Source organism: Oryx dammah, unplaced genomic scaffold (assembly GCF_014754425.2).
Source record: "Oryx dammah isolate SB20612 unplaced genomic scaffold, SCBI_Odam_1.1 HiC_scaffold_12, whole genome shotgun sequence".
In the NCBI taxonomy this organism is placed as follows: domain Eukaryota; kingdom Metazoa; phylum Chordata; class Mammalia; order Artiodactyla; family Bovidae; genus Oryx; species Oryx dammah.
The window spans coordinates 66,955,220-66,969,975 of NW_024070196.1; the positions used below are offsets into that span (position 1 = coordinate 66,955,220).

At 38.6% G+C, this 14,756-nt stretch overlaps 1 protein-coding gene across 3 annotated transcripts in view; it reads right to left on the reverse strand.

Moving 5' to 3' along the window:
- TTC28 (tetratricopeptide repeat domain 28) overlaps positions 1-14,756 on the reverse strand; it is a 575,441-nt gene that overhangs the window by 254,018 nt on the left and 306,667 nt on the right. For all 3 annotated transcript variants that reach the window (XM_040251367.1, XM_040251366.1, XM_040251368.1), the window contains one exon: positions 14,156-14,286. In XM_040251367.1, coding sequence (XP_040107301.1) covers positions 14,156-14,286 — 131 coding nt within the window. The remainder of the gene's footprint in view (positions 1-14,155; positions 14,287-14,756) is intronic.

A 14,756-nucleotide genomic window follows, 5' to 3' on the forward strand; every position in this document is an offset into this window, starting at 1 on the left:
ACAGGTACTGAATATTCTTCCATTCCAATAATTTAGTAAAGGAAACCCTTATCAGACTCTGCTAAGCTTTGGGAAAGAGTCACTGCTAGAAATACTCATACTTGACCTTATAATTGTTATTATATGAAAATGCCCTTTTCTTCTTCTCCTTTATGAAAGAAAGCACTCCAGCTGCTTTTTAGAGACAGTAAAGGTATGTCCCAGGTGGCCTAGTGGTTAAAGAACCCACCAATGCAGGAGACATAAGAGATGCAGGTTCAGTCCCTGGGTCAGAAAGATCCCCTGAAGGAGGAAATGGCAACTCACTCCAGTATTCCTGCCTGGAGAATCCCACGGACAGAGGGGCCTAGCAGGCTACAGTCACCAAGAGTAAGACACGACTGAAGCGACTGAGTACAGCATGCACAGAGGTATTCTGCACTAGAGCAAAAGGTAACAGGTTTCTAATCTATTGTGGGCAAACAGGAAACTTAAAAATAAATTTTTTTTTTCAAATTAGGCTGTCTACACTCTACTCTCTTATAATACTGAGATGATAAAAACATTAAATAGACGGGGTATAAGGTGGGAGCCAGAAAATTTGGTCTGGAAGGGCTGGCCATGTGCTTCAGATCCTCTAGATGAAGCAGCACTGGACTACAGCAGAGCAAAGCAGCTGAGACTCAGAAAGTAACAGGTTTCAGAGGAGGGTTTCATTGATGGCTAAGAAATCAACAAAATACAGAGTGCTTTTATTACAGGAACACTTCAAATGTATCAGCACGCAAATCTTGGTTAGCCTAAGCCACTGGGATCAAGCTATAAAGTATCAAAGGAAAAATAAGTAATTCACTGATTTGGATTCAGAAAAGAGAGGGATCTGAACTGGTAGTAAGATTTGACTGGATAAATAGGCAAAGCGAGGATACCATCAAGTATACACAGTAACCAGAACTTCTCTAACAGCTTTTGTGGCTAGAGGAAGAGGATGAAGATGATGAGGACGGTGGTGGCAACTCCTGCAGCTTACCAGCTGACCACATGCTGTATGCTAAAAACTGTGATAAACATTTTACTGTGTATTATCCCTATTTTAGGCATTGGGAGACTGAAGCTTAAAGAAATGTAAGTAATGTACTCAACATCATATAACCAGGTAAATGTCAGAGTGAGAACCCAATTGAACAGACATTCGATCTTAATCACATTCTGCTCATAATTTTGATCAGCATAGTCAATTCCTTCTATGCTGAACATTTCTGGAGAATTTGGGAATGCTTATTGTCTTGAGGATTTATTCATCCTGTAATCATTATTACCCACGGTTTGTCTAGTAAAAGTGAAGGCGCTCAGTCGTGTCCAATTCATTGCAATCCCGTGGACTGTAGCCCGCCAGGCTCCTCTGTCCATGGGATTATCCAGGCAAGAGTGCTGGAGTGGGCTGCCGGTTCCTTCTCCAGGTTTGTCTAGTTCAGTTCAGTGGCTCAGTCGTGTCCGACTCTTTGCAACCCCATGAATCGCAGCATGCCAGGCCTCCCTGTCCATCACCAGCTCCCAGAGTTCACTCAGACTCACGTCCATCGAGTCTGTGATGCCATCCAGCCATCTCATCCTCTGTTGTCCTCTTCTCCTCCTGCCCCCAATTTCTCCCAGCATCAGAGTCTTTTCCAATGAGTCAACTCTTCGCATGAGGTGGCCAAAGTACTGGAGCTTCAGCTTTAGCATCATTTCTTCCAAAGAAATCCCAGGGCTGATCTCCTTCAGAATGGACTGGTTGGATCTCCTTGCACTCCAAGGGACCCTCAAGAGTCTTCTCCAACACCACAGTTCAAAAGCATCAATTCTTCAGCACTCAGCCTTCTTCACAGTCCAACTCTCACATCCATACATGACCACAGGAAAAACCATAGCCTTGACTAGACGGACCTTAGTCGGCCAAGTAATGTCTCTGCTTTTGAATATATTATCTAGGTTGGTCATAACTTTTCTTCCAAGGAGTAAGCGTCTTTTAACTTCATGGCTGCAGTCACCATCTGCAGTGATTTTGGAGCCCCCAAAAATAAAGTCTGACACTGTTTCCACTGTTTCCCCATCTATTTCCCATGAAGTGATGGGACCAGATGCCATGATCTTCGTTTTCTGAATGTTGAGCTTTAAGCCAACTTTTTCGCTCTCCTCTTTCACTTTCATCAAGAGGCTTTTTAGCTCCTCTTCATTTTCTGCCATAAGGGTGGTGTCATCTGCATATCTGAGGTTATTGATATTTCTCCCGGCAATCTGGATTCCAGCTTGTGCTTCTTCCAGCCCAGCTTTTCTCATGATGTACTCTGCATAGAAGTTAAATAAGCAGGGTGACAATATACAGCCTTGACGTACTCCTTTTCCTATTTGGAACCACTCTGTTGTTCCATGTCCAGTTCTAACTGTTGCTTCCTGACCTGCATACAGATTTCTCAAGAGGCAAGTCAGGTGGTCTGGTATTCCCATCTGTTTCAGAAGTTTCCACAGTTTATTGTGATCCACACAGTCAAAGGCTTTGGCATAGTCAATCAAGCAGAAATAGATGTGTTTCTGGAACTCTCTTGGTTTTTCCATGATCCAGCAGATGTTGGCAATTTGATCTCTGGTTCCTCTGCCTTTTCTAAAACCAGCTTGAACATCAGGGAGTTCACGGTTCATGTATTGCTGAAGTCTGGCTTGGAGAATTTTGAGCATTACTTTACTAGCATGTGAGATGAGTACAACTGTGCGGTAGTTTGTGCATTCTTTCGCATTGCCTTTCTTTGGAATTGGAATGAAAACTGACCTTTTCCAGTCCTGTGGCCACTGCTGAGTGTTCCAAATTTGCTGGCATATTGAGTGCAGCACTTTCACAGCATCATCTTTCAGGATTTGAAACAGCTCAACTGAAATTCCATCACCTCCACTAGCTTTGTTCATAGTGATGCTTTCTAAGGCCCACTCGACTTCACATTCCAAGATGTCTGGCTCTAGATGAGTGATCACATCATCATGATTATCTGGGTCATGAAGATCTTTTTTGTATAGTTCTTCCGTGTATTCTTGCCACCTCTTCTTAATATCTTCTGCTCATGCAATGATAGGCTCAATAAAGGACAGGTTTGTCTAGTAAAACCTCCTAAAAGATATAGTTAAAGTAAAAATTGAGGCTTAACCAATTACCAGCAATTCTAAATAGAATCAGTTCAATTAAATGATTAATTAGTGAAGTGCTATAGGAGACCAAAATGGTTAAAAAAAAAAAAAAAAAGATAATTCTTAGGACTCTCAACCTCTTATCCTTCAGGAAAGGCCCAAAGACATGCTGTAAAATACCTCCAGAAACCAGCAGACACCTGGCTAGTGAGTCTGCAGGATAATGTAGACTAAGGAATAAAAGCAGCAAGTAATTCAATGGTGATTTCTTTGGGACATGATTTCTCTGTAGAAAAGGAGAACTTTGAGATTCATATGTGTTTTATGATAATTAGAGAAAAGTGCTTTTATTCATGGGGAATAAAAGATTCTGATTACTGCTTTGAGAACTGATGTTTTTTTCTCCCAATAGTGAACTAAAGTTGAAAATAAGAAAATTCCTAATTTGGATCATCTGTACCAGTGGAGGGGAAGGTTATTGTATTTACAATCTATTTTCATCAGATTTTAATTGTTCTAACCCACAATAACATAAAATCAAACAAATCTCAGTGATGTCCTTACAAAATTAAAATGGACTGCAGGAAATTACGGTTTTTGTTTTGGAAATTACCTTTTTAAAAACTGGACACACAGGATAAAAATTCATTTCAGCCAGGATTAATGAATGATTTGTACCAAAATTCTATTCCAAGGTATTCTAGCAGAACACACTTCATGTTGTATTCCAAGGCTGTGATTCTAACACTTAATTGTCTGTGTGGCCTAAAGAAAAATCATTCATACTCTTTAAGTGTTCATTTTCTCATCTATAAAAGAGAAACAGGATCAGTAACTTGCTTCACTTCCTGAAGTTTCCATGGTCCCTAGAACAGATAAATCCAAAGGTAAAAATCAAGTGAGTGTAAGTTAATCTGGCAGCTATCCTGTCAGGCCAGTTCACCATCATCCTGGAAAGAGAGCGTCTCAGCGTCACACACTGTCAGAGTGCCTTCAGGAACCACAGCACTCGCAGCGTCACACACTGTCAGAGGACCTTCAGCAACCACAGCACTCGCAGTGTCACACACTGTCAGAGTACCTGGAGGAACCACAGCACTCGCAGCGTCACACACTGTCAGAGTACCTGGAGGAACCACAGCACTCGCAGCGTCACACACTGTCAGAGTACCTTCAGGAACCACAGCACTCGCAGCGTCACACACTGTCAGAGTACCTGGAGGAACCACAGCACTCGCAGCGTCACACACTGTCAGAGTACCTTGAGGAACCACAGCACTCGCAGCGTCGCACACTGTCAGAGTACCTTCAGCAACCACAGCACTCGCAGCGTCACACACTGTCAGAGGACCTTGAGGAACCACAGCACTCGCAGCGTCGCACACTGTCAGAGGACCTTCAGCAACCACAGCACTCGCAGCGTCGCACACTGTCAGAGTACCTTGAGGAACCACAGCACTCGCAGCGTCGCACACTGTCAGAGCACCTTCAGCAACCACAGCACTCGCACTCCTCTCAGCCCTCACACGGCACTGCAGTCTCCCCTATGTCAGACTCTACCTGCCTCTGAGTCCTTTGACTCTTTATGCTCGTATCTCTCAGCTCCCATGGGAAGTATAGGCAGTATATGCATAACCAAGCAAAAAGCTTTTGGTATATCCCAGGGAGCCTGTCCCTCTGCGAACTTACTCAACTATATCAAGCAATACAAAAATCCATTCTGGAAACCTAAAAACATGCTCTGGGGTTTTGTGACAAGAAAATACTGTATAAGGCAATAAGAAATGTATTTGGAAATAGTAAACATTAATCACATATATATATAATAATTAGTTATCGCTGATAATCATGATTTCAAATAACTAGGACTCAGTTAACATTCTACAAATTGTATCATTATACAGAAGATACTTGACAAATTTAGGATCTCTAGAAGTAAACTGCCACACAATGACCAAAAAAAAAACTATTCCTAAATATAACAGCTTTAAGCAATTTACCGTTGATCTTAGGCCAAGTCACTTCATTTCTATAGGCTTCCTATTCCTTAAGATAAAAGAGAGGACTAGATCTGGTGATTTTTAGTAAATGATATAAAGTACTTTTTTCATGGGGCCTATATCTTAGTCCCTGCCCTATTTTATCTCCTTTTGCGATAGAGGAAGAGGTGGCTCCCCATAAACAGTGCTGCAAGAAGAGGCCACTGGCCATGTAGTTAAGGTAAGCATGCCCAACCTCACTGATGCAGAGATGATACCACCACTCCCTCCTTCCACTCAGACCAAAGATCCTTCTACTTTATTTAGTTCTACTTAATTTAAAATAACCATATGTGGCTAATGGCTACTGCCTTGGGCAATATGACTCTAAAAAGTCATCTGTTTACAGACGGTGAACCAGCAACCAAGAGTTTCCAGAAGAGGTCTGTCCATGATACATAGCTGCTGGTGGCAAAACCAGGACTCAAACTGAGATCTCCCAATTCTAGTCTGAAACTCCTGCTACCCTGAAGAGAAAGAGAATGCAAAATGCTATAGCTGGAAGAGGACAACCAAAAATATAATGGATGAGTGATGATAAATCAAACTTGAAAAAATTATAGCCAGAAAAAATGGAAAAGCTGAGGGCACAAAGATTTGCAAACACATCATACGTTACATATACATTCACACATATTCACTGGGTGTGCCCATTTCTTTTGATATAATAACTATTTTGCCAGGAGGAGGAAAAGAGCTTTTAATAACTCATTACAGGCCCAAAAGGTCTGACTTAGCCAATTTACACAAAGAGCACAATCAAGAAATTGATGTCTTATCTCCATTCTCCACCAAAAGTCTACTTTCCAAGTCCTACAGTCTTCAGTGATTTGCTGAGTTACAGCTTAACGCTCTTTATTTGTTTCTCAAAAGCCTGTAAGATACACACACCACTGGCAAGGTTGCCAAGCATTCACCTCCTGAACTTAATATTCCCTCTGAGGATATGGCTCTCTGCTAAAATGGAATGCTTTTCACCTTTTAACCCACTCTCCTGTACTACTGAAAGTAAAATTATTACCTCTCTGCATTCCTTCTTTGTCTCTCTCTCTCAAACACATGCCACCCCCCGCCCCACAAACCTTTGCATGGATCTCACACTAGGGCTACTAATATACTAATATACACAGTGTAGAAAATGTCTGCAAAAAGGTCCAAGAAAAACAGCATTGTTTTCAGAGAAAGCGCTGTTCAGGATGATGTCATAAAAAATCATCTAATTAATTTCCTGTAGTTACATCCTGAAAGAAATCCAGAAGGCTCAATCTTCTCACAAAGTCAAGTGGTCTCTTTGGGGAGACACTAACTGTTCCTGTGAACCCACAGGTGTCATAAACTGATAAAGATTACGATTTACCTTTAATCTTCAAAATCACAAACAGTGAAATTTCATTCTAAAAGATCTTTAATGTGGGAGGCATTATGAAAATATAAAAAGCATCCTCATTAAATGTGTATTTTAGATTTTAGTTACTGACAGCAAAGAAAAAAAATGAGTAAAGGTATCAATATTAGGTATCAATATCCCTAAACCCAGTAATCTCCTGGGCTTCATAAAGTTCCCTCTCCAGATCTGAGTGAACAAAGACCAGCATTTACAAGAGCCAAGGAGAGAACACACTGTACCCACTGCACAGCCTCAGTGCTCTTCCTCCAGGTGACAAGCATTCACCAGTACAGGGCTGGAACACTGGAGGAGGTCTGCCAGACTTGCACTCCTTAAGGGCAGGAGTCATAGCAGATTCAGCTTTACACCCAAAGGCATTATAGCACTGGGCACCCAGTAATCACCTGGTAAGCATGCTTTGAATGAATTAATTAATTAATGAGATAATCAATATAAGTAAGTTATCCTTTCTCCCCAGAAGCTGCCAGTTAATAATGTCACAAGACCGTATTACAAACAAATAATCAATAAGCACCATAACTGAGGTATCACTAAGGGCTACCGTCTGCCAAACAATTTGAAAAAAATCTAAAAATTAATGTGACATGCTAATGGGTTTAAAATATCCCCTGCAGTGATCACTGGGGAAACTCTTTTAACTTAAAGTATGTATTAATACCTGTTGATCCAGCAATCCCACTTGTCACACACTTCTCTCATCCTAAATGTATATAAAAAGACTTGTAAAAGGTCTTTTCTCCTGTAGCCATGTTTGTAAAAGGAAAACAAACCTCCCTGAACATTCCACCAGCAGATGAATGGCACATTCATAATACATATACTACAAAGAAGTTCAAAAGAACACGGTTGATCTGTATGTTCTCACATGAAAAGAGGTTCAAGACTATTAAGTGAAAAAATCATTTGGAAAACAGTATCATATTCCCATCCAGAAAAACGAAGCCGTAATAGAAAGTAGCTAGAGCCATGGTGTATAATACAAACATAATGATTTAAACTTTCTAGCAACCACAGAAAAAGATAAAAGAAAAAGAAAATTAACTTCAATAACATATTTTATTTAACTCAATGTATCTAAAATATTATCACTATATTGCCATCAATATGCAAACTTAGTAATGAAATACTCAACATTCTTTTTTCATTCTGTCTTCAAAGTCCAGTGCGTATTTTGCACTTATGGCACATCTCAGTTAGAAGCACACATATTTTAAATGCTCAACAGCAACATGTATCAGTGGCTACCAAAGCAGATGGCATAGGTCTAAATGATACACTTCAAACTGGCAACAGTGATCACTTCTGGAATGGACTGTGTTTTAATCTTTTACATCAATAACTAACTCATATATTACTTATGTAATGGTAAAAACACAAGAGCAAAAAACCAAGCAGTATGGGGATATGGGCGGCTGAACCAACATACCTATTCCAAGGGTTAATGAACATCCAGCTAGAAAAGGGGGGACCAGGGAAAAATAAAAGGTAACAATATCATTTATAATAACACACCCAGGTATGTGCATGCATACATGTACACACACAAAAAAAAAACCTAAGGATAAAACTAAACAAAGATATACAATAGTTCTATATTGAAAACTATAAAACATTGCTGGAAGAGATTTTATAAGACCTAATAAATGAAGAAACATACCATGTTCATGGACTATGAAATTCAAATATATTTATAGATTCAATGCTACCCCAATCAAAATTTCAGCAGGATGTTTGAGTGAAGGGAGGGGGGACTATAAGCTGATTCTAAGACATAATATGTTTTATATATTTATGTGCTGTATGCTCAGTCACGCAGTCATGTTGGACTCTTTGAGACCCCATAGACTGTAGCCCACCAGGCTCCTCTGTCCATGAAATTTTCCAGAAAAAAATACTGGAGTGGGTTGCCATTTCCTCCTCCAGGGGATCTTCCTGACCCAGGGATTGAACCTGCATCTCCTGTGTCTCCTATACTTGCAGGCAGATTCTTTACCCTTGAACCACCTGACATATATATGAATGTAAAGAACCTGGAATGGCCAAAATAATTTTGAAGAACAAAGCTATAAGAATTTCTAGAGTTAATAACAAGCTACAGCAATTAAGTAATATGCTACTGTCATAAAGATAGACAAACAGACCAACAGCACACAGCACCTTATCTCTGACAAAAGTGGCACACAGAGCAATCCTGTGAATACACGGTGCTGGGTCAACTGGGTGTTCACATGGGGGGAACTGAAGTTTGATACCTGCACCAACCCAAACACAAAAGTAAACTCCAGGTGGCAGCAGAGCAAAATGTAAAGGTAAGACAATAAAGCCTCACGACCTTGGGATACACAAACATTTTCTTAAACAGGACACAAAAGGCACTAACCATTAAAAAAAAAAAAAAAAGGATTGGTAAACTGGCTTTCACCACTATTTGTATAATATTGGATAGAAAAGAACAGAAACTGAGAAAGAGCTTTAGTGAGCAGAGACAATTCAAACAAACCTGGATGACAGAAAACATTGCTGAGGAGTCAAGGAAAAGATCTTCTATGCAGAGGGACCATAATAAGTAAAGACACAGAGGCTAAAGTACAAGGCACTTTTAACAAAGTGTGGCAAATGGACTTATATGAACAGATTACAAGGTGTCTGACACACAGAGCAGTTGAAGAAAAGTTATAGAAGATTATGGAGGAATTTGGACTTTATCTTAAAGGCAACAAAAAGTTGTCAAAGGCTTTTTAAGCAGGAAAATTACATGATCTGAAATGAATTTTAGAAGGGTAACTCAAAGAGCTCAGTCAATGATGGTTCAGAAAAAGATGAAACTAGTATCAGGGCAGAGCTAAAACAGATTTCACAAATTAGAGTACTTAGATGGTCCAGTGCGACAAGAGGTGTGCAGAGCTCCTAACAGTACTTTTTCTAAGAGTGTCCAGTTTACCTGACTATCTGGGGGAAAACAATTTTACACTACAATAAAAACTGATCTTATACAGGATATGCAACATTCATATGAATCATTTAAATGATCATGACAATGATAATGCCCATAATAATACTTTTTTTGAATCCTTACTATGGCTCAGTAAGGAAATGGCAACCCACTCCAGTATACTTGCATGGATTTCATGGACAGAGGAGCATGACAGGCTACAGTCTATGGGATCACAAAGAGTTGGACACGACTGAGTGACTAACACAACAATCCCTTACATTGCTGATGATAAAACTTGGTACAACTACTTTGGAAAACTGGTAAAAATCATAATAAATCTGAACATATGCATGACCAAACATTTAACAGATGTTAAGCGCTGATGTTTACCTAAAGATACATGTTTATAGTAATTTTTCCAGAATAGCCAAAAATTGGAAACAACTCACATGTCCGTCACACTTAGAAGAGTTATGTAAGTTTCAGGGACATACTAATAAGTGGCCAAGCCAACATTCAGTCCCAAGTCTGTCTAATAACTAAGTTCACACTCTGAAAAAAGTTAAATTCTTATGGCAGTAGCTTCAGGCTACAATCACAGATTCAGGTAGTAGACACCCTCTCTTCTTTGCTTGGAGGAGAGCACCTGTTAAAAAGTACAGAAAGTTCTGAGAGGAGGCTACTGCAACAGTCCAGACAAGATGATATGGCAGAAGGAAGGCACCAGAAAAGAGATTTCTTTTCTTTTTTAATTTTACTTTATTTTACTTTATAATACTATATTGGTTTTGCCATATATCAACATGAATCCGCCACGGGTGTACACGTGTTCTTTACAGAAAGAAGAGAACCCAGTAACAAATCAAACATGCGAGAGAGGTGGCTTGAGCAAGAGGACAAATGGTGACAGCAGAAGTCAGCACTGATCGAGGGCTAAGTCAGGCATATTAAACTGAAGACGGGTGTCCAGGATGTATTTGGATAAAGAAATATGAAGCCCAGGAGAGAAATCAGACTGATAAAAAATAAAACAAAAACTTCCAAGGCATCAGCATATGTGTATATCAGATTTCCTGAATAAAGAATAACATTTCTAAAACAATGTAACTCATGCACTCTTTTGACAATTAATATTAGCTCACAGGAAGGTCTCTGTGGCTACCTGAAATTTATTTTGCAACTGCTAACACAGATAGAAGGCTAGTTAGAATGAAAGTGCCTGCTCTCTCCTATTGAATATCTGAGAATAGTTGTACAAAAGAAAAACATACTGCTCTTTAAAGTAAGTGGACAGTGGTTTCAGGCTGCTTCTTGTTACTTGGTAAAACCTTAAAATGTATTATAGCAAAGATGTAAGAGACAGAAAGATGCAGCTTGGTTTTCTCACCAGTCACAGTATTTAAATGGTTAATCTCTGCTTCAAAAGGCAGCTTCCTGTACTTTATTTCAATATCAAAACAATGCAAAAGGAAACCCAGGATATAATTCGAGGTCACAGACACAATGTAAGAGGAGGATAATCATTAAAAAGTACATCCTCCAAACTTTTTATACTCAAAAGGGTATGATTGCTTTGGGGGCAAGAGTTCTCAAAGTTCTAACCAGTGCAATAATTAAAAGAAAAGAAAAAGTAGGGGTATAACATAAGGATAGAAATGCACAAAACTATCATTATTTGCAAAAAGTCTGCATTACAAGAAAATCTAAGGAAATCAACAAAAAAACCATGAGCTATGATGAGAGAATTTTTGCATGGTCAATTATAAAATCTGCAAAGTAAACAGCTTTTCTATACACCATTAGTAACTAATTTTTAGGAAAGACACAATGAAAAAATATCCCATTTCCAACAGTATATATTAAATATCTACACTCCCCAAAAATGTAGATCAGTGAGGGGTATAAAAGAGTAAATGAAAGAATAGACCAGGCTCTTAAATAGAAGATCAACTATTAAAACTACATCAATTTATCCATAACTAACATGTAAATTTAATACTTTCAGTAAATACTACAATAGGAGAGTCTCCAAAATTTGACAAAATGATTTTAAAATTCATTTGGTGGGAGAGGGAGAGACAAGAATATCCTAGACATTAAGAATAATAATGATGATATGGGATTTGTAGTATATGAAAAATATAGAGCAACAGTAAATAAAACTAGAACACAAATTGCCCAATAGCTCAGCAGAATGATACAGCAATGTCGAATATCACATCAATATAAAATAACCAATATTGCAATAGAAAATAGTTTGAAAATTAAAAATCTTTATAAAAGAAAAATTTTTAAATAGTCAACCCAATAGCAAGCAGAGAAATGTAAATCAAAAAATAACATACCACTTTTAAATACGAAGCTGACCTTTTAGTTTTAACAATAATGCCTACTGTTAGCTTTTATCCACTGTTTGTAGAACTGAAATAGATACAGCCCTTCTGAGAGCAATTTAGCAATACATATCAGAAGTCTTAATGTTCTAAGTAAGCCCATTTAAGCAAAGGAAATAACGAAAGATATGTTCAAAGATTGATCTACAAACATGTTTTTCTGGATTTTACAACCAAACAATCTGAAACAAACTAAACGTGTAACAGCGCGAGTGTGCTGTCACTTCAGTCATGTCTGACTCTTTGCAATCCGATGACTGTACTGGAGCCCACCAGGCTCCTCGGTCCATGGGAGCATACGGGAGCGGGGTGCCATGCCCTCCAGGGAATCTTCCTGACCCAGGGCTTGAACCCGTGTCTTTTATGTCTCCTGCATTGGCAGGTGGGTTCTTTACCACTAGTGCCACCTGGAAGCCTGTATAACACTAGGGAGATAGATTAAATACATGATGATAAAAGACCTTCATTTAAAAAAATGAAGAAATGTTTAAAATTAAGAGGAAAATATTTTCATGTATAATATTTATGTAATTAGATACAACTAATATATATCATATTTTTTAAAAACCAAGAATCTGTGACTATATGCATGATATATATATAATAGAATGGTTGAAAATATCTGTTTTAGACCTCATATGCCAATTTCTACATCTCTCTCAGAGGCCAGCTTGAGTTCTGCCTGTTTCACAGAGCTTCCTCAAGTCTATATAACTTTCTGCCTCCTCTGGAAGGACAGAATCTTGGTAGTGAATTAGGATGCTTTCCTTTTTAAATACCTATCACAACCCTCTGCCCCTAATTAAAAGTCTTTCTAATCTATCCAATAATTGGGCTAATATATACATCTCAAAGGTTAGGAAAATAGGGTATAAACCCAGCTCTTGACATACTTACAGCTATCTGTCCCTACACTAAATGGCCCTATCTAAATACCTATACTATTTTAGTTTTTAAACCTGCCTTAACTTCTTAATGCTATCAGTATATTTGTCTCTAGAAAGCTGAGCCCTGTTTTTCATCCTTTTAACATCAAGAAATCAGATCATCTGGCTTTATAAGGATCGCTTGTAAACCAAGAGTAAATAGGCAAAGAGAAAAGTGTGTAGGCAACTCTCTTGAGAATAAAACTGCCAAAATGTCACGGCCCTTGGTAGCTTTCCAAGGCTTTTATCTGACACTCATGGATGAGAGAGACTTTGTAGAAGTCCAGCATTCCCAAGGGGAGATTCCAGCATGCCACTGAAGTAAAGGCTTTTTTCCTTTACCATTCCTTGCTAATACCTCACTGTGTTCTAGAGAAATGAAGATCCTGGGTCATTTAAATAATATAATTAATCTCCATAATGTCCTACAGTGAAATTCTAAGATACAAATGTAACTAAACTTATCTCCCACCATATAAATTAATTCATAAATTTACTGTTGCCTCAGCTATTAACCTTCTCTTTCTCATTTATAATATTATATTACTATTACCATTTATGGAATTCCAGGTACCATGTTAGGTACTTTACATATATTATTTATAATCCTGTCACAACTGTGTACAGAATGAATGGAATCAGCGTTTTCTGAATAAGAAATAAGAGGCAAAGAGAAGTTAAACAATAACTTCCCCAAAACCCCCAAGCCAGGATGAATTGGAGCAGGCATTCAAATCTGGGTCTGTTTCCCGCCAAACCCCACCCTCTTTCCACTCCACAGGAACCATCATGAGCATCTACTAGACAACAAGTCTCTAAGAATTTTACATTTCATTTATCTAGAAAAGACTAAGGTGGTATTTCTCTGTCATTATAATTCAGCTCTCTTGATGAGACTGAATATGTCTCTATCACCAGAGTTAAAATCCACCAAAGAAACGGTGTGAAGGATTCTCAGCAATAATACTCCATCTCTGACAAAGCCTCATGAGTGCTTCCTTAATTTAATGGACATACCATACTGATACAGCTTTTGGCTAGTTTTACCCATATCCACAGCGCATGTGAAGAGCGTAAGAACACTGCATCTGACAAGCTATGAGATCCTGAGGTCAGAAGCCAAGCCTCATTTATCTTTATATCCCCAAGCCCTGTATGTGGCAGATGTCCAACACCTCTTTGTTGATGAAAGCTAGAAGCAATGATTATCAGCTTCTGAAAGTAATATATTAAGATGATTAAAACATTTTGAGCATCAAAAAAGAAAAATATCCCATGTTTCAAACAAACTGGTTTTGGTCTGCAGGTAAACTTCCTACCTCTCGATCCTTGAGTTTCATGGCAAGCACCAACTGATGCCTGTGGTTAGTGAGAGCCTCCCGGTAATTTCCTTTGGAGAAGAATGCAGAGCCCAGGTTCCCATGAGCTCGGCATTCTCCTGTCTGGTCACCTGAATTGGGTTTAAAAAAAAAGAGAGAATATTCTCTAAGTTACAGCATTATTTATAATATATAAAGGCCATCTTAACTTGAGAGCCACAGGTTTACTAGTTAAAATTTCATCTGCCTTTTTATTCTTCCTCTAAAAGACTCCATGTGGGAAGTTATGGTCCTAGAAGTTAAACCTCTGGACAATCGTTACTGATGTTATAACATATAACTGCAGTCAGGGACATAAGTTTCCTGGAAATGAGAGGTCATTGCTTTGGTTCTGAACAACCATCATCTCGCTGGTTGACTCCAAACCTATTATATGTTGCTTCTTTACAAGTATGCCAATGGAAGACTCACCACATCTCTTCTCTTACTGCAATCTTCCAAGTCCTTAAATAATCAATGTGATGATTATCATAAACAATCTTTTTTTTTTTTTTAATGAGGAAATGGCAGCACAGAGAGGTTGGGCAACTTGCCAAAAGTC